At 48.4% G+C, this 19387-nt stretch overlaps 1 protein-coding gene across 5 annotated transcripts in view; it reads left to right on the forward strand.

The window, feature by feature from the left end:
- The window catches only part of FARS2 (phenylalanyl-tRNA synthetase 2, mitochondrial), a 513534-nt gene extending 506527 nt beyond the window's left edge, over positions 1 to 7007 (forward strand). For 4 of the 5 annotated variants that reach the window (XM_058432116.1, XM_032141494.2, XM_058432118.1 and 1 more), the window contains one exon: positions 6715 to 6991. In XM_058432116.1, the coding sequence (XP_058288099.1) occupies positions 6715 to 6853 (139 nt within the window). In that variant the 3' untranslated portion in view covers positions 6854 to 6991. Of the gene's footprint in view, positions 1 to 6714 lie in introns of all 5 variants that reach the window. The other variant, XM_032141493.2, reaches the window with a different exon arrangement.
- The last annotated feature ends 12380 nt before the right edge of the window (positions 7008 to 19387 follow it).

A 19387-nucleotide genomic window follows, 5' to 3' on the forward strand; every position in this document is an offset into this window, starting at 1 on the left:
AGCTTTCCAATAAGGCTTGAGAGCCCTGAGTTCTTTAGAAAATCTCCTCTTGGCACACTTGGAACTGGAGAGCAGTGACACTCTTGGCAGTACTTTTGGTACTTGTTACTTGTATCACTTAAGTTGATCAGGAAAAGGAAATAATCACTGGGGAGGGACCCCTTTTAAACATTTATAGTTTTGAGAATGCTTCACTGATCCAGCCTTGACTACTCAGCACCTATACGTCCTTGTCTTTGATCTAAGGGCTCTGGTAGGAGGCGGCATCAAAATACGCCATCCCCTCCCTGCTGTTGCATTCTGCCGTCCAGCCAGCTGTCCCATCGGCCCACACGGGGCTGCCCCTCTGACCCTGGCTCTCAGCTTCCACACAAGCAGCTACTCTTGTACAGGATGGTAAAGTTAGGTGGCATTCACACTGGAGCAGGGACCAGGATCCAAGTGAAAGTTAAGTTTCAGGAAAAGTTTGAGTCATGTTTCCAGTTTCAAGAGCCAGGCTGGCTCTCTCAGAAGGGGAGCTGATGGGCGGCAGTGGGAGAGTGGAAGAGGTGGGCCCTGGGCACAGCATGTGCCATGGCGTCGTTCATCACCTGCCAATGGCAGGGAGCGTGGGCTGTCTTATATTCTGTTTGCCCCTCTCAAGAGGTAAGCTCCTAGCAGGCAGGATCATCTGAAGCCCTCTGGTGGGTCCTGTAGTGCCACACTGTACTAGACAAACAGCGCGTGTCAGTGTTCTCAGGGAGGTGGGAAAAATTATGCACTGAAGAGCAAATCGCGGGAGAACATGAGGTTCCACGTGGGGTGCAGTGTGGCTGACTTCACCGCCAAGCAAGTACCAGCCCCTCCTGCTGTCATGCGCGTACTAGGGAGCAGTCCTCTGCTCAGCCGGCTCCTGGGTTTCTGCAGGACCTCAGCAGGCTGCTAACTCCTGGAGGTGAGCTGGCTGAGGGCAGATACTGGGTCCCCTTCATGTGCTTCTCTGTGTCCAGCTCAGTGACTGGAACATGCTGTTTGTTGAATAACTAAAGGAATCTATGAATAAACTGGTGACAATGGAAGCCCCAGACGTTCAAACATTCTAAGATTCCTATACCAAAATCTTTAAAAAAATCAAACTCTATCCAGTGACCAACTCATTTTAACCGATACCCCAATGCAATGAAATTGTAGCACCAAAAAAAATTTTTTTAGACTCTCTCTTCAAACTCCTTATAATGGGATTTGACCTCTCAGACTCAGTAATGGGCAATCTGGTTTACTTTGCCTATGAGTAGAAGCTGTGAAGTACATAAAAGAGAACTTTTATTTGCCTCTAAAACTCCAGGTAGTCAATGCAGCCTGTTCTGTCCTTCGGGGCAGGTTTCTTGTCCTGATGAGTGTGCCTGCATGAGTTGGGGGAGGGCAGTAGCAACCTCATGGTGCCCACCCCGGCCCCCATGCTCTTACCCTTCCTTTCTTACCCTTGCAGCCCTCTCATTTTCCCAGCCAGCTGTCTGGCTTCCCAGACCACCTTTTAATGCCCCTATAAGCAGGAAAGACATTAAAGCATTTGTGCCCCAGGTACAGCCCACCCGACTCACAGTCATTCTTCCTCTCCAGCTGTGCCCTCTATTGGTGGAAGGACAGAGCCAGAGAGGAGCATGGGCTCATTCCATCTCTTTTTTTAACAGAACAATTAAAAGAAATTACTCTTCTCCATAGCTTGCAAACCTTGTCACTTCTTAGAGGATGTTGGGATTAAAGGAAGAGGGTGACAGTTAATAGCTGGGCTCTGAAACCAGATATCCTAGTTTTTATTATTTTAATTGAGGAAAATTTACATAGCATTAACCATTTTTTAAAGTGTACAATTCAGTGGTATTTAGTATAAGAACACTGTTGTGCAACCATCACCTCTATCTAGTTCTAAAATATGTCATTACCCCAAAGGAAAACCATATCCCTATGAAGCAGTCTCCCCCTGCGACCCCTGGTAACCATCAGTCTGCCTTCTATCTCTGTAGATTCCCCTTTTCTGGATATCTTCTATAAATGGAATTGTACAATATGTGCTCTATTGCGTCTGGCCTTCTTCACTTCTGTTCCTGAGGTTCATCCACACTCCATCTAGTATCCATCCATGTATCAGTACTTCATTCCTTTTTATGGCTAAATAATATTCCATTGTGTGGATATACCACATTTTGTTAATCCATCCAAAAATATTTTTTTCAGACTGAGTCTCACTCTGTTGCCCAGGCTGGAGTGCAGTGGGGCGATCTCCGCTCACTGCAACCTCCACTTCCCAGATTCAAGCCATTCTTGTGCCTCAGCCTCCCAAGTAGCTGGAATTAGAGGTGCCCTCCACCACACCTGTCTAATTTTTGTATTTTTAGTAGAGACGGGGTTTCACCATGTTGGCCAGGCTGATCTCGAACTCCTGACCTCAAGTGATCCACCCGTCTTGGCCTCCCAAAGTGCTGGGATTACAGGCATGAGCCACCGCACCCAGCCAATCCGTCCAGATATTAATGGACATTTTCATCTTTTGGCAATTGTGAATAATACTGCTGTGAACATTCTTGGACAGGTTTTTGTTTCAACACATGCTATCTATTCTCTAGGATATATTCCTAGGAGTAGAATTGCTAGATTATATGGTAATTCTGTGTTTAACTTTCTGAGGAGCCACCATACTGTGGCTTGTACTATTTTACATTCCCACCAGATTGCTTAGTTTTGAATACAGCCCTGCCACTTATTTATTAGCTGTGTGAGCATAGGTAAGTTACTTATGCTCTTTGTGCCTCAGTTTCCTCATCTGTATAATGGGTCAGTAATGCTGTTTACTCAATGGGGTTGTGATACTTAAAAGAGGTGGTGTATGTGAATGCCTCAGAACAGTACCTGGTGTACAAAACTGCTGCAAAAATGTTTGCTGCTGCTGCTGTTGCTGTTACTGAGAGACAGTATAGGTCATGGCAGGTGGAAGACTGAAAAGCTTTTTGTCTAAAAGAGGCTGCATTGGGTGATATAAAAGAACCAGCATAACTAGAATCCAGACACTTGGGGTTGGTTGCTGAGGGCATCTTTCACTTGAGGAATCAATTTTCTTACCTGTTCACTGATGAGCTCCAAGAACTTTCAGCTCCATGTGCCTGTGACTTTCCTCAGGAGACCACTCTTCAAGAATGAGGGACAAGGGTCCTCCACTCCTGACCACTTGCCAGCTCCATTCTTTCAGCTTTCCAACATGAAAAAGGAAGACAGGAGTATGTCCTGTCATCTGAAAGCTACACACAGAAGTTTCTAGAAAATAAAAGGAAGCCTTCTCTATCATCATTCATGTTAGGAAAAGGCAAACCTGGTTGGTTTTCACTTGATTCTATTGAATTCGACAGAATCACCAAACAAACATTCTGCTAAATAGTATTTCTCTCATATCTATAGATTATGAGTATTTATCTCATAATCCATGTATTTATGAATCATTTACACCTAACTCATTAAAATGCTGTGTATAAGCTGTTTGAATCCCGAGAATCCTTATAGAGGCCTTTTTCTGAGCACATAGAAATAGGAAAACAGATTTTTCCCCATCCGTCTTCAATTGGCAATAACTTTTAGAAGTGCCGTATTACCAGCTCTTCTGCTAGGAGGGACCAGAGTGAACCAGTGAAAAAATACAATGTGGTAACAATCGCCACAATGATACTTTCACCTCACAAGCAATTAGCACTTTATAATTTGCAGAGTCCTGTCAATTTCTAAACAGGCCTGATTTCTCCATATCTTCTCCAATACTTGTTATTTTCCTTTTGTTTTTAAAATGGGCATCCTAATGGGCCTGAAGTTGTATCTCATGGTGGTTTTGATTTGCATTTCCCTGATGGCTGAAGTTGAACGTTTTTCACGTGCTTGTTGGCCACTTGTTTATCTTTGCAGAAATGTCTATTCAAATCTTTTGTACTTTTTTTTTACTGTGTTGTTGGCTGTTTTATTGTTGAGTTGTAAGAGTTCTTTGTATATTCTAGATACAAATCCCTTATCAGGTATGTGACTTGCAAATATCTTCTCCCATTCTGTGTGTTCCTTTTTGACTTTCTTGATGGTATGCCTTTAATTTAAAAAAAAATGTCTAATTTTGATTAATTCCAAGTTTATCCTTTTTTTTTATTTTTTTCACCTGTGCTTTTGGTGTCATCTAAGGAGGTTTTGCCTATGTGGTCATGAATATTTACTCATGTGTTTTCTTCTAAGGGTGATATAGTTTCAGCTCTTATATTGAGATATATGATATATTTTGAGTTAGTTATGTGTGTGTGGTGTGAGGTAGGGATTCAGCTTCATTCTTTTGCATGGGGATATTCAGTTGTCTCAGTACCAATTGTTGAAAGGACATTTCCCCCTTGGATAGTCTTCGTGCCCTTGTCAAAAACCAAATAACTATAAATGGAGCAATTGTAGTTTGAATGGAATGGGTCAGCACTTGGTGGCAGCAGGGGTCTTGGCTATGTGGTTTCATGAGCTCCCACTCCTGGAGAGCCTCTGTTTTCCTCTCAAAGCCAGGTTTTTCTGTCTCGCTGTATTTTGGTGCCTGAAAGGCTCGGGTGGGCATGGTACCTGCAGTACTCTTGTTAGGAGCACAGAGTGGGGAGAAAAGACCACTCTACTTTGTGGGAGGTCCTTGGGGCAGTTTGGGCAGCAGTGCCTCCCCCAGGAGTCAGGGTCCCCACCCCAGAGGAATGTCCACCGAGCAGAGCCATTGGCCTGAGCTGGACTGAAAAAGAAAGAGCCAGGTGGGGAGAGGATTTGATTTCTCCCTTGGTCTAAAGCAGGCAGCTGACATTGGGTGAGGGAATGGGCAGTCCTCCATGTGCTATCGGGAATCCCCAGGAAGTCCCTACAGAAAACTTCCACCCCCAGCCCAGCTTGTCTATCACAGCCCCTCAGTGGTAACTTCCTCCTGTGGCTTGATCCAAACAGGGACTGCATACGTGGCTGAAATGCACATAACCCTGTGAGGCACAGCATAGCAGCTTATCCTCCCTGAAAGTGAGGGAGGACAAAAGCAGGACGAAGATGACCAAGCCAGGGTTGGGGAGAGGGGAGGAGACACTGGAAAGGGAGGTGAAGGGGCAGACTAGGGAGACCAGGACCAAGGCAAACTCTCATGCACCAGGCATATTCTGCCCAGCCAAGGGCTCTGGCATTCAGATGAGGGAGAGGGAGAGGAAAGAGGAGAGAATCCAGTGAGAGCAATCCATGAAGTGTAGGGAGGCCCCTGGAAGCGAAGGCTCTGGACTCGGGTGGCATCAATGGGACTACCAGTTTCCAGTGAATATGTGGGAGTGGCCCAGGTGCCAGCTCAACCGGAAGCCCATTTGTTCAAGGCCCTGGTATTACTGAAGGCCCAGCCCTCTCTCACCTGCCAGAAAGCACGTGGCCTCTCCCTGGCTAGGCTAAGGGCTGGTTGACGGCATCATAAAAGGAATCTGCCTGGGAGCCCTCAGTTTGTTTCAGTTTCCTCCCCCAAGGCCAAGAAGGGATTCGGTTGCCTCTGTTGTTGTTGTTGTTGCTGCTGCTGCTGGGGGTTGGAAAAGAGGAATTTGTGTGACTAGATCCCCTTATTGTATAAAAGAGAAATGTGAGCATTCAGAGATGGTGAGGTGTCAGACACCCAGCCACACAGCCAGTGAGAGACAGGTTGGGGACAGGGCCAGGCCTGCCAGTTCATGGCCCAGGGGTCTTTCTCATGAGGTCAACTGACCAGTGTGTCTTAGCACCTGCCATGCAAATAGAAGGCCCTACTGCTGTCATCTCCACGTATTCCAGAATTACTCAGCTGTTCTATGCAAACTAAGTCAACACCAATGTCGTAAAGGACAGACTAAAGTAATTCTCTACACAGCACATACACGGCATATATGGCCTGTATGCTTCCTGGATAGCCAACAGGGATGCCGAGGGAGTGAGTCCCTCAGCCTTGCCTCGAGCCTTGCTGATACTGCAATTTGCCTCACAAACACGGTTACCTTCCATGACATGAAGGAAGCACACGTGGGTTTGTTAGAATCACGTGGGGAGGCCAGGCGCGGTGGCTCACGCTTGTAATCCCAGCACTTTGGGAGGCCAAGGCGGGCGGATCACGAGGTCAGGAGATCGAGACCACGGTGAAACCCCGTCTCTACTAAAAATATAAAAAAAAAAATTAGCCGGGCGTGGTGGCGGGCGCCTGTAGTCCCAGCTACTCGGAGAGGCTGAGGCAGGAGAATGGCGTGAACCCGGGAGGCGGAGCTTGCAGTGAGCCGAGATTGCGCCACTGCACTCCAGCCTGGGCAACAGAGCGAGACTCCGTCTCAAAACAAAAAAAAAAAAAAAGAATCACGTGGGGAACCTGGCACAGGCTTAGAAGCCCAGGTCCCACCTCCCACCTGCTGAATCCAAATCTCCAGGGAGTGGCCTGGGAAATCAAATTTGTCAGCTTCCTTCCCAGGGGACTTTGATACATCCACTCCAGTGGAAACCAGCAGCCTCCTTTAGTCAAGCTAATGTTTCCCTCACTATCACCTTCTCCCCCTGTAAAAGATGCAGATTGTTAGCAGTAAATGGAACCTGGATTCCAACCTCAGTTCTCCACTGCAGTTGGGGAGATCTGGCTGGGCAAGCCACACTGCTCCTTCAGGCACAGCCTTGTTCATCCCACACTCACCTGTGTTCTCTTCCTCTCTGTAGGACGAACAAGACCAGCCACTGCTACCGCATCACCTACCGCCACATGGAACGGACTCTGTCCCAGAGAGAGGTCAGGCACATCCACCAGGCCCTGCAGGAGGCTGCAGTCCAGCTGTTGGGTGTGGAGGGCAGGTTCTGATGTCACCACTTCACTCAGGCTGCAGCCCTCTTGGGGCTCCAGGATTTGCTGAAAGAGAAAAAGATATGGTTTGTGAACTGGGGCATCAATCATCTTTTGATAAATGAATCAGTTTTAGGACTTTGAGAAAATAAAAGATCGCTCTTGAAAAGCTGTTGACATAACATTTGTCTTTTATTTGGGGCAAGGAGGAAGGTCTTTTCCTACTCCTTTTGGAAGTGCTTTGCCCACTGGCATTGGTGCTTAGTATGGTTAATTGGTCCCTGGGTTCCATTAAGCCCCAGGCATGATTTCTTGCCTGACAGGCTCTTCCACCCATGTAATGAGTGAAGCCACACAGAGGGACATCAGAAATTCCAGATACAATACAGGAAGCTTTTTGAATCAGCTTCCATTCCTTCCTCCCTTCTCTTCTTTTTCAGTTTTGCAAAGGGCAGGCTTCAAAGAGGACACTAATGAAATGCCAGGGCTCCCGTCGAACGTGAAAGCAGGTACGTCTTTCAGCCAGGGCAGGATATCTATTTGCTTTTCATAAACCCATGGCTTGGAGTCAGCCCTCTGGCCCCAGGACTTGGGCTTAGCTGCCTTCTGCCCCACTGGAGAGGAAGGAAAGGGGCGAGAGCTGCCCCAGAGTCTTGGAGGCACACAGAGGGGCCAGGTCCTCAAACTCCCTTCAAGTTTTCCCAGCAAGCAGCCTCCACTTCCAGAAGGTGACCTTTAAGGAAGAATATGGGGCTTTGATGTTCCCCCCTTTCCATCCCAGGCACTTTGTAGTCTGCCTGCCTCATTCATGACCGGTTTTAATAATCAGCTTCCATCCCTGGCATGGTGCTAGAGGCTGATGGAGGGCTGCAAGTGCTGGAATAAATATTTGATGAGGAGTGGCCATTATCAGCTAGCAGCATGGGGGTGGGCAGCTGCTTTCCTAAGGGAAGGAATGGCTTTAATGTCATCTTACCATGTGATTAATTTGGACTCTTCCCTTGGATTTTTAAGGGAATTAAGGAAGCCATACCCCAACTCCCACACCCAATCCTAGAACCAAACCGCTTTCTGGGGTCTTAGGGCCCACGGGTACAATTCCCCAAGTGGATAGATCTGAGTGGGAAGGCACAATGTGATCAGTGATTTCCTCTTCAGTAGCATTTGCCAGCAGGGCCATTTCTGATTCAGCCTTGGGCTGCACTTCAAGATGTCCCTTCATCCCCATGACTGGCTAGGCACCTGTTAATGTTCTTTAAGAAAGCAAGCAAGGTGTATAAAATGCAAAACCATGATGCTGCCCTGTGGCCCAGAATCTGAGCAATATTTGTCAAATACAGTCACGCGTCACTTAAGGACAGCGAAACATTCTGAGAAATGCATCATAGGTGATTTTGTCATTGTGTAAACACCATGGAGTGTACTCATACAAACCTAAACAGTATAGCCTACTGCACCCCTAGGCTACACAGCATAGCCTATTGCTAGAGGCTGCAGGCGAGAGGCTACAGACCTGCACAGCATGTGGTATGGTTTGAATCTGTGTCCCCACCCAAATCTCATGATTAAATGTAAGCCCCAATGTTGGACGAGGGGCCTGGTGGGTGGTGATTAGATCATGGAGATCAGCTTCTCATGCATGGTTTACGCTCGGTGCTGTTCTCATGATAGTGAGTTCTCATGAGATCAGGTTGCTTAAAAATGTATAGTCCCTCCCTCCCCGCCACCCTCTTGGTCCTGCTTCTGCCGTGTGAGACGCCTGCTCCCACTTTGCCTTCCGCCATGAGTAAAGGCTCCCTGAGGCCCCCCCAGAAGCAGAAGCCGCTACGCTTCCTGTACAGCCTACAGAACTGTGAGCCAGTTAAACCTCTTTTCTCTATAAATTGCCCAATCTCAAGTATTTCTTTATAGCAATGCAAGAACAGAGTAACACAGCATGTCACTGTGCTGAATACTATAAGCACTTGTAACAAATGTTATTTGTGTCTCTAAACTGAAAAGTTATAGCAAAAATACTGTATTATCACTGTCCCCTATGCCATCTGTTGTTGCCTGAAACATTGTTGTGTGATACTATATTTGTGCCAAACCCTATACTAAGGTCCTGGGGTAGGGATGACTTTCCAAAGCGTTCACAGAGGCCTTTCTTGAACCTTCCCCTCAACACTCCATGAGGTGTAATTGACTGTTACTTAAATCTTGCAAGTGAGGGATCAGAGGACTGAAGAAGTCACAGGAGTTGGCCATGACTTAAGCCGTGACTTCTTCAGGCCTCTGTTCCCTTGTCTGTGACTTAAGGTACATACACAGGAGGTGGCAGGCCTCACACTCAAGTCCATGGCCTCCACATTAAGAATGTCTGTCTGCAGCCTGGGCAACATAGTGAGACCCTGCCTTTACAAAAAATTTTAAAAACCAGATGGACATGGTGGCATGCCCCTGTAGTCCCAGCTACTTGGGAGGCCAATGTGGGAGGATTGATTGAGCCCAGGAGGCTGCAGTGAGCCATGATTGTGCCACTGCACTCCAGCCTGAGCAACAAAGTAAGACCCTGTCTCAAAAAAAAAAAAAAATATATATATATATATATATATCTGTGTAAACAGTAGTGGGTTGACTGTAGGGTCTGTGCCTCTCTCCTGCTCCCTAGACCTTCATTCTGTTTCTACGAGGGCTTGTGCAGAACCCCCTCAGGGTCCACTCTGACCGACCAGCACTTGTGCCAAAAGTGAGCCTTCCCTACCACCAAAGAGCCAAGGGGACATCCAGCTCTTGACTTTTTCATGTGACTCCCACAGGAGAATAAATAATGAACGAGGAAAAGAAAGGTAAATTAATCCATTAGATGAAGTCACTTTGCAGTTCAAGAAACACATGATTCCCATAGGAAGGGCAGCATGGTGACCAATACCAGCACTGTGGCTGTGACCCTCCAGGAGGCCCAGTTTCCTCCTTTGTCAAATGGCGATGATAATAGCACCTGCTGCAGAGGCTGTGGTGAGGGCTGTGTGAGACATCGCATACTGCACTTGCTGCAGAACCCAGCACCTGATAAGCCATCAAGAAGGGTCACTGCTCTGATCATTATTCAGGGAGAAAACAATGGAAGCATGAACCATCCAAACCGGAACAGATCCCACAGGGCATCCACATGTCCCCCCAGTCTATATGTGAGGACACTGAAGTACAAAGGGACAAGTTACCCAAGGGCACAGTAACAGTGAAGTATTGTAGAGCTGAGCCTTGGACTGGGGTTTCCAGAGCATTTTTCCAAACACCACATGAAGCAGAGATCCTGAGGTGTCTTTAGGTGGAAGGCCACCACAGGGGTCAGGACAGGTCAGGCCAGGGCTGCAGCACCTCGGGAAATACTGGAGAGGCCTCTTCCTAAAGGGCCCTTGGGCTTGACTCTTGCAACTCCATGGTCTTTGGGAGAAGTTTCCCTGCAGCCCTGTTGTCTGGTGCTTCGACACACAGTGATGTGAGAGGATAACCTTACGTAGAGAGTTTCCCTCCTTGTAAGGATGGTCCAGAAGCCCATCTCCTGGAGCTGTGGATCAAGGATCCTTCTAGCACATGTGTTACCTGTCCCTATGATAGGCCTCTACAGACGCCAGCAAGACTGGGGCCAGCAGGCATTAGCAATTGGGAATGTCGTGGGAATAAATTATGTGACCATCTGGAGCCTCGGGTGGAGCCGAGGGCCTTGCAGGCTCAACAGCCATTTGTGTCTTTGTCCCCTCCCCAGGTTGCTCTGCTCCTGGCTGTGCCCAGGTCCTGAACAAGTCAGCAAAGCTCAACAGGGGCTTGATGCTCCCAGCAGTGGCTGGTGGTCAGGCAGCCAAGAAATGGGAAAGGAAGCCCCTCAACACTGGAAGTTCAATTTTTTTCATATGTAGGAAACAAGTGAGTGAACTCTGTGTGGTGGCCTCCGAATGCCCCCCAAGCCGGCCCTGCTTACCAGACCCCCCACTAGGCACATGTGCGTCTTTGGTTCTCATGCCAGGAGCTCTCCACGCTACCCACTGGCCGTGATGACTTGAGGAGCACTTAGCAGCTCCTGGCCAGGGCTGTCTGCGCTCTTCCAATCTGCAGGTAGGTGGGGCACTGCCGTCACTAGTAACAGGGATGTGGGGGGATGGCAGCTGACGTTTGTAGTGTGCAGGTGCAGCACCCCGCAGTCTCAGTCCCATAGAGAGTGGAGCTGCTGTCTTAGGTGGGAGATACAGAGCCACGAGCAGGGCAGACAAGGCCCAGCCCTCGTGGAGTCCATGCTCATGGTCTCATTCTATCCCCTCCAGCCGGCCCCATGCTCCCCATTCTCCAAGTGAAAGGTTAACATGTTCCAGGAGCCACTGCAAAGTTAAAACTTCAGAAGGCCTCACGTCCAAGTCTGTGCTTGTCACCCTGCCCCCGACTCCCCCTGCACACTTGCCCAGGCACACCCACTGCCAGGGCTAGGAATTCACTCTGAACCAGGGCAAAGGCAGGTGGGCCACCACCATGGTGGTGACATCCACTGCATGGGGCTTCAACTTCCAAGGCAACGGTGGTAGCCACAAACAAGCCATGGGACCCTTTTATAAGGTGCTAGGTCATGGAACGTGGGACCTTGGGACCAGCTGTGGGCTGTAGGTCAAAACCATTAGAAGCCCCACTTTATCCTCAGATGCTCAAAGTTGTCAATAGCTTTACAGTTGCAACCGCAGTGGCTTCAGGATGCCAAATCAGATGTCCTGAGGAATAGAGGAAACTCTGAACTGAGCAATCTTAGGATCCTTCAAGGATGATGGTGTCCCCAGGAGGGTGTATCCTAGCACCCAGGAAGTGGGCCAGTGAGAGGGAGGGAACGTGCTTGTTCCTGATCTCAGCAATCACTCCAAAGTATGCTGACTCTGAGTTTTCTAAGTGGCTTCTGCACCCAGAAATGCATCATTGCTTAGAAAGTCAAAAAAGGAAACAAACAAACGAACAAAAAAACAGCCAGTGCCCTATTCAAAGGCGGGGGCCGCAGGCGATGCCAGCAGTGTGAATGAGACCATCCTGCCCTGGTTCTTTCTGTAGCCCATTTCCGAGCTCAGGGGCTGTGCTCAGGAGGAGAGTGGAGCAGGAGTGCTCCTCGGAGCCCTGGACCAAGCCCAAGGCCACACTGGGGGTCTAAACCCAGCTCCGCCACAGATGAGTCATTAACATCCCTGAGCCCACATTTCCTCAACCCTGAAATGGAGGTTATAACCTCTGGCCCTAGTGTGAATGGCTCAGCAAGGAGTAGGGAAATCGTGTGTGTAAAACTTGATGCATCTCGTTTTAACCTCGCAAAAACTCCACAAAAGGTAGCTACCATATGTCTACTTGGAAGTTGAGAACCTGAGGCCCAAGGCCCAGGCCTGAGTCCTCAGTTAGTGGGTTTTGGAGATAGAATTTAAGGCCCCTTCTCCATGAGACTAAAGGCCACGGCCTTCCTTCCGTGCCATATGTCTGCCAAGCATGGAAAACAGATGGGAACGCTATGAATCCGAGCAGCGCATTGCCCTCCACAGCCTTCCCTCCCCAAATGAAGTGTGTCTTTGTCTATTCTGGATCTAAGCCTTAGGAAGGACATAGCACGCTCTCACATGCAAAACAGTGGAGAGAATGTTGAGTTCAACATGAGAAGTCAAGGTGGGCTCTTGAGACTGGTTACACAAGGTTCCATCTGAAAAGGAAATCAGTGTGTTAAACTTTCCAGAGCAACACTTCCCGGCCCGTGGTTCCTGCTGCACCCTTAGCTGTTAGAAGCTTACATGCAGGACACAGGTGCACCCATGGCTGTTTGCAGAGTACAACTTGCCCCTGCTCTCCCTATCAAAAAAAGACCTCACAATGTACATGTATGAGCTTGACATTAGTATAAAGGAAACTTTGACATCTATTTTTAAACAGCTGCTAGTATCAAGAGTGAATCATTTGATGCCATCTATACTTTATTATTAAGGAATAACTAGGAGGCCAAAGCAGTCCTGTAGAGGAAGGAAGGCATTTTCAACAAATGATGGTGGAGCAACGGGTTATTCATATAAGGAGAGAAAGAAAAATCTCGACACCCTACTTCACACAAAATTAATTCAAGTCGGCACACAGACCTAAATACAAAAGCCAAAAACTTACTACCTAATAGCTTAACGAAAAAGACAAACGAGATCGTGTTTTTGACATTGGATAGGCAGATATTTTAGAAAGGGCACAGAAAACATCAGTAAAGAAAAAGATGATACACTGAACTTTTTCAGTATTTAAAACTTCTGCTTTTTTGAAATATGTTATTGAGAAAATGAATAGGGAAACCACAGATTGGGAAAAAATATTTGTAACACATGTATTTGACTTATATCAAGAATATACAAAGAATTCCTACAACTTGATAATAATGTTTTTTAAAACCATTTTGAAAAAATGGGCAGACTTGAAAAAATACTTCACAAAAAGATTATAGATGACCAGTAAGATGAAAAGATGCTCAACATTACTTATCAGCAGGGAAATGCATTTATGAAGTTACAGAAGAGATAAACTTAATCTCCAGTGACAAAAAACAGATCAGAGGTCCCCTGGGACTGGAAAGGGATTTACTGTAAAGGGGAACAAGGGAAATTTTCAGGTGATGGGAAATGTTCTCTATCTTTTTTTTTTTTTTTTTTTTTTGGCGAGGCTGCCCAGATTCCCAAATAGCAATTCTCTCTTTCTCTCTCTCTCTCTCTTTTTCTAAGAAACAGGGTCTTACTATGTTGCTCAGGCTGGTCTCCTGGCTTCCAGCAATTCTCCCTCAGCCTCCCAAAGTGTTAGGATTACAGGCATGAGCTACCACACCTGAGCAGAAATGTTCTTGTCTTCATAGGAGTGTGGGTTACGCAGATGAATGCATTTGTCCAAACTCATCAAACTCTAGACTTTAAGATCTATGCCTTACACTGTATGCAAATTATGCCACAATAGAAGAAGAAAATGACTCGCTACATCTCACAACCAAATGAGCAGTGCAGCTCCTAAGTGGAGATGGCAGCTCAGGGCCGAGGGAGCAGATTTTCCAGAAGAGATGGGCAGAGAAGTGGGTCTGAAAGGGCTCTGGGGACAGGGTCAGCCTTGAGTTGATGGAACACCTGGGGCACGGAGCGCTCTCCAGGAGAGTGACAGCCACATGGATGAAGCTGAAGGGTGGAGCTGGAGGTGTCTAGGGTGCAAGCCAGGCCTGCAATGGACAAAGGGAGAGAAACAATGAGGCCATGTGGCCCCAACTGTTGGTGGTTTCCTTGGAGCATCAGAGGCTGCTGACGTTGCCCAGCTGGGCAGCATCCTGGGAACAGACAGGGTGGACTCAACAGCACAGAGAGGCAAGGGAAAGGGTGAGACCCCAGTGCTGAGGGTCGAGCCTCTGGTTTCTCCACACTGCTTCTTCCCAAAGTCCCTTGAGCTAGAGCAGCGGGGTGGGCATGAGTACTTCCTGAGTCTATCTCCCACCCAGTGACCACACAGCAAAGCCAGGGCAGCTGCCCATGGCTTCCTGGTAGAAAGCCCCTCTCCCACCCATGGGAGTCAGACTCCATGAGCCTCTCCCCGCTGCTCTCAGGCTGCCAGCCCCGCCATCTGCCTTGTTCCACTCAGATGGGGTGAGACCAGCACCCGCCCGTTGAACCAGGGCCTGACTCCACCCCACATGCCTCTCATCCCCTGGGTAACCCATCTAACCCGCCACCTGGGAGGAACCAGAAGCCCTGCTGAGGGTTAGATGCCTCGGGCATCAGGCATGAACTGTGGCTCTGCCACTGACCAGCTGGGAGAACTTGAGCAGTTCCCAGAGCTCTGTGACTTGGTTTCCCCACTTGGAAAATGAAGGTGCTAATCATACTCATGGGATTGTAGTGAGGCTAAAATCAGCTGAGGCATGGGGAACTCTTAGTTTCTAGCAGTACAATGTTACTAGTGAATTCGCATTTTTCTTTTTTTTCTGTTTTATTATGCTTTAAGTTCTAGGGTACATGTGCACAACGTGCAGGTTTGTTACATAGGTATACATGTGCCGCGTTGGTTTGCTGCACCCATTAACTCGTCATTTACGTTAGGTATTTCTCCTAATGCTATCCGTCCCCCAGCCCCCCACCCCACCACAGGCCCCGGTGTGTGATGTTCCCCTTCCGGTGTCCATGAGTTCTTATTGTTCGATTCCCACCTATGAGTGAGAACATGAGGTGTTTGGTTTTCTGTACTTGCGATAGTTTGCTCAGAATGATGGTTTCCAGCTGCATCCATGTCCCTACAAAGGACATGAACTCATCCTTTTTTATGGCTGCATAGTATTCCATAGTGTATATGTGCCACATTTTCTTAATCCAGTCTATCATTGATGGACATTTGGGTTGGTTCCAAGTCTTTGCTATTGTGAATTGTGCCACAATAAACATACGTGTGCATGTGTCTTTATAGTAGCATGATTTATAATCCTTTGGGTATATACCCGGTAATGGGATCGCTGGGTCAACTGGTATTTCTAGTTCTAGATCCTTGAGGAATCGCCACACTGTCTTCCACAATGGTTGAACTAGTTTACACTCCCACCAACAGTGTAAAAGTGTTCCTATTTCTCCACATCCTCTCTAGCACCTGTTGTTTCCTGACTTTTTAATGATGGCCATTCTAACTGGTGTGAGATGGTATCTCATTGTGGTTTTGATTTGCATTTCTCTGATGACTAGTGATGATGAGCATTTTTTCATGTGTCTGTTGGCTGCATAAATGTCTTCTTTCGAAAAGTGTCTGTTCATATCCTTTGCCCACTTTTTGATGGGGTTGTTTGTTTTTTTCTTGTAAATTTGTTTGAGTTCATTGTAGATTCTGGATATCAGCCATTTGTCAGATGGGTAGATTGCAAAAATGTTCTCCCATTCTGTAGGTTGCCTGTTCACTCTGATGGTAGTTTCTTTTGCTGTGCAGAAGCTGTTTAGTTTAATTAGATCCCATTTGTCAATTTTGGCTTTTGTTGCCATTGCTTTTGGTGTTTTAGTCATGAAGTCTTTGCCCATGCCTATGTCCTGAATGGTATTGCCTAGGTTTTCTTCTAGGGTTTTTATGGTTTTAGGTTGAACATTTAAGTCTTTAATCCATAAGTATCCTGGAATTAGACAGTGGTGATGGTTGCTCAACTTTGTGAATCTACTAAATGCCACTGAATCATACACTTTAGAAAAGGGTGAATATTATGATAGGTGAATTATACCTAATAAAAAGTTATTTTTAAAAGTTGAGCATATATTTACTATATGACCCAGAAAAATCCCATTTCTAAAGTATTTCCCAAGAGAAATAAAAGCATGGGAGTTGATTGAATTGGGACAAAGGTGGAAGCAGGCAGAAGTGGTGGGCCTCCCCTGAGGCCCCCCTGGCAGCTTGGCCTGTCCTCCACTCTTTGCTAGGGATTTGGCTGTGGATAATTCAGATGGCAGCTCCCAGCCTGGGGCCTTGGAGCAGATTTGACTATGCACTTGTAATAGGGATGCCGTTCTCTGTTGACTGTTAAACTGGAGCGTTCTGCTTGCTTCCTTCCTTCTAGCACTTGAAACTTGCAGCCCTCCACCTCTCCTCTGGGGCAGGAGGGGCCTGACTCCTTGGGAAGGCTTTGTGGTCTGGCTCCTTGCTATTTAAGTTTGGTTCACTGACCAGCGGCCTGAGCATCACTTGGGTGCTTATTGGAAATGCAGAGTCTTGGGTGCCCCCCGCCACACCAGACCAGCTGAGTCTGAATCTGCCTTTAACAAGACCCCAGGAAACCCGTGCGATCAGGGGAGCTGGAGCAGTGTGTTCTTTTCAGAGCATGCAAGGCTGAGCTGCTCACCATTAAGGCTTAACCAGTAGACTACACAAGGAATGAGGAAGGAAATTTCACCCTCGGATCCTTGAGAGCCCCAGTTATGGGTTGAATTGTGTGTCTCCCAAAAGACAAAGGTTGAAGTCCTGACCCCTAGCACCTCAGAGTGTGACTGTGTTTGGAGGTAGGGTCTTTGCAGATGTCATTAGTGAAGGTGAGGTCATACTGGAGTAGTCTGGGCCCTGATCCAATGTGGCTGGTGTCCTCATTAGAAGATGATCACATGAAGACAGAGATACCTGGAGAACGCCATGTGACTACGGACGCAGAGATTGGAATGGAGCATCTATAAGCCAAGGAACGTAAATATTGCCAGCAAACTCCCAGAAGCTGGAAGAAACAAGGAAGGCTCCTCCCCTACAGGTTTCAGAGGGAAACATGGTCCTGCTGACACCTTGATTTCAGACGTCGGGCCTCCAGAACTGTGAGACCAGGCATTGCTATGGTTTTAAGCCACGCGGCTCCAGGTGCTTTGTTATGGCAGCTCTAGGAATCTAATACAGTGCCTAAGACAGAGGGACCATGCCCTTCTCCCAGATGACTCCCCCTGTGCCTACCTGTGACAGTGACCATAGCTAGTAAACTGGGGGCTCACGGTGTCTTTAGGCTGAAGGGGGCCTTCAAGTTTAGTGTCCCCAGGAGATGCTTAGCCTTCATGTGACCCAGATGCCCCTGAGTGTTCTGGCAGCCCTGGGGAGGCACACTGTCGGGCAGCTGAACTGAGAGCCTATGAGCTGGCCCGTAATCCACAGCTGAGACTCAGAGGGGTGTCCCAGCCTGCCGGCTCCCCATTCAGGCCAAGTCAGCTGAGGAGGGCCTGTCCACGCACAGAGGGTCCAGACCACATGCTCTGCCAGCCCATGACCTCGGCACTGGAGGGCACAAGAGACAGAAGGGCAGTGACAGCTGGGACGAGAGGAAGAGCGGATCTCAAATGCTCCCAGGCACTCGGCACTTGCAGGTAGAATGTCTTCTGGATTCCCTAAGAATTTGCTACTCTGTGGGGAGGAGGAGGAGCAAGGAAGTGCCCACCATTGGCTGCCTGTGCCCAGCAGGTCCACATTCTCTGCTCTGATGAGGTGGTTGCATGTGAGGGGATTTTGCGGTGCCCCCTTAGCCAGTCACAGGTCATTGGGACCCAGGCAAAGGAAACCCTGAGGGTCCCAAGGGAAGCCTGGATAAGAGAAACATCTTCAATGCCTTCCTCTCTCATTTCCCCACCCTGCAAAGCACTGGCATTGGGCAGTGCAAGGGAACTTCCTCCTTCCCTCTCTCTCTTCCTCTTATCTTTCCTGTCACTACTTTCCTCCCCCGCTCCCTCCCCTATGCACCTGTCTCCTGCCCAGCCCACCTGGAGAAGGCTGCTATGGGATTAATTCAGACTTAGATGATGGGAGTGAAGCCGCACTCCCGTCAGAGGGAAGCACTTTGGACCCAGCCACCTGTTTCCCCCGTTTGATGAGGGAAACAGTGTGGCAAAGCACCGCTCCCCGACCAGGGCAGCAGGCCAGCCTGCTGTCACTGCGCCTTCATCACCCCCATGCCCAGGCGGCACCGTCTGCAGGGCCTTTTAATAGCACAGGGACAACGAGCTCACAGAGCTCCTCTGTCTCCTACAGACAGGCACCACAGAACCCTGGGAGAGAGAAAGCTAAACAAGCCCAGCCTCCCTGCCTCACGCCTCGGGGCTGACTGGCTCTGATGTGGTTCGGCTGTGCTGTTCCAGCCTGGGACAGAGCACCCCGCTGCCTGGCCTTTTCTGTGCCTGCATCCCCAGCAGGCTGTAACTGGGATTTGCTGGGGACTCACTCCAGGCCAGGAGAGGGCCTGTGAGCCCTGGCAGTTTCTGCCGTGTGTGGGCAACAGATCTGAGAAACGCTGTTTAATAGGGTTGCCTCAAGCACATTTTCAAGATGAACACAGGAAGACTAGCAAAGTAGTGGGGAGTTTGGACTTTGGAGTCAGGCAGTTCAAGTTCAAATCCAGTGTCCTTGAGCACCCGCTAAGCTCCCTGAGCCACACCTAAGTGTTAAATGGCACAGTGTGTGCAAAAGCTGCTAAAATCAGGCCGAGAAGTGGACAATGAAAGGAAGACGGAAGGGATTGTGAGGTCTGGGAAGTGTCTGGAAAAACGTTGCATCGCAGAAGGCCTGTGGTGTTAGGATATGCGTACTGGTTTTTGTCCAGGTTCCTGGCTCCCGACACCCACATTCCTTGTTAGAATGCTGGGGCGCCTTAGGACTCAGGAAACAGAATCTCTCTCTCTGACCTTCTCCTGTTTTTCTTTCACTTGCCCACGGCGGGATGCTAATCTGTTTGTGGATCAAAAAACCCTCATTCCACAGAAGGTCCCGCCCCATACCCTAGAGGAAGGAATGCTGCTTGGAGAGGCCACGAAAAGTCCGAGCAGGCTGGCCTTGCTGGGTTTAAGTCACGTGCTTTCTGTCTGGTCACATTTCCGTGTGGTTGTCAAGCATGCCGGTGCATTGGAGCCTCCATAAAAACCCACCAGGACAGGGTCCGGGAGCTTCCGGATACCTGAACCCAGGGAGGCTCCTGGAGGGGGGCACGCCCAGGGTGGGCACCGAAGCTCCAGGCACCTTCCCCCATATCTTGTCCTGTGCTTCTCTTTATCTGTATCCTTTGTGACATTCTTT

Source organism: Hylobates moloch, unplaced genomic scaffold (genome assembly GCF_009828535.3).
Source record: "Hylobates moloch isolate HMO894 unplaced genomic scaffold, HMol_V3 SCAFFOLD_20, whole genome shotgun sequence".
NCBI classification, from domain to species: domain Eukaryota; kingdom Metazoa; phylum Chordata; class Mammalia; order Primates; family Hylobatidae; genus Hylobates; species Hylobates moloch.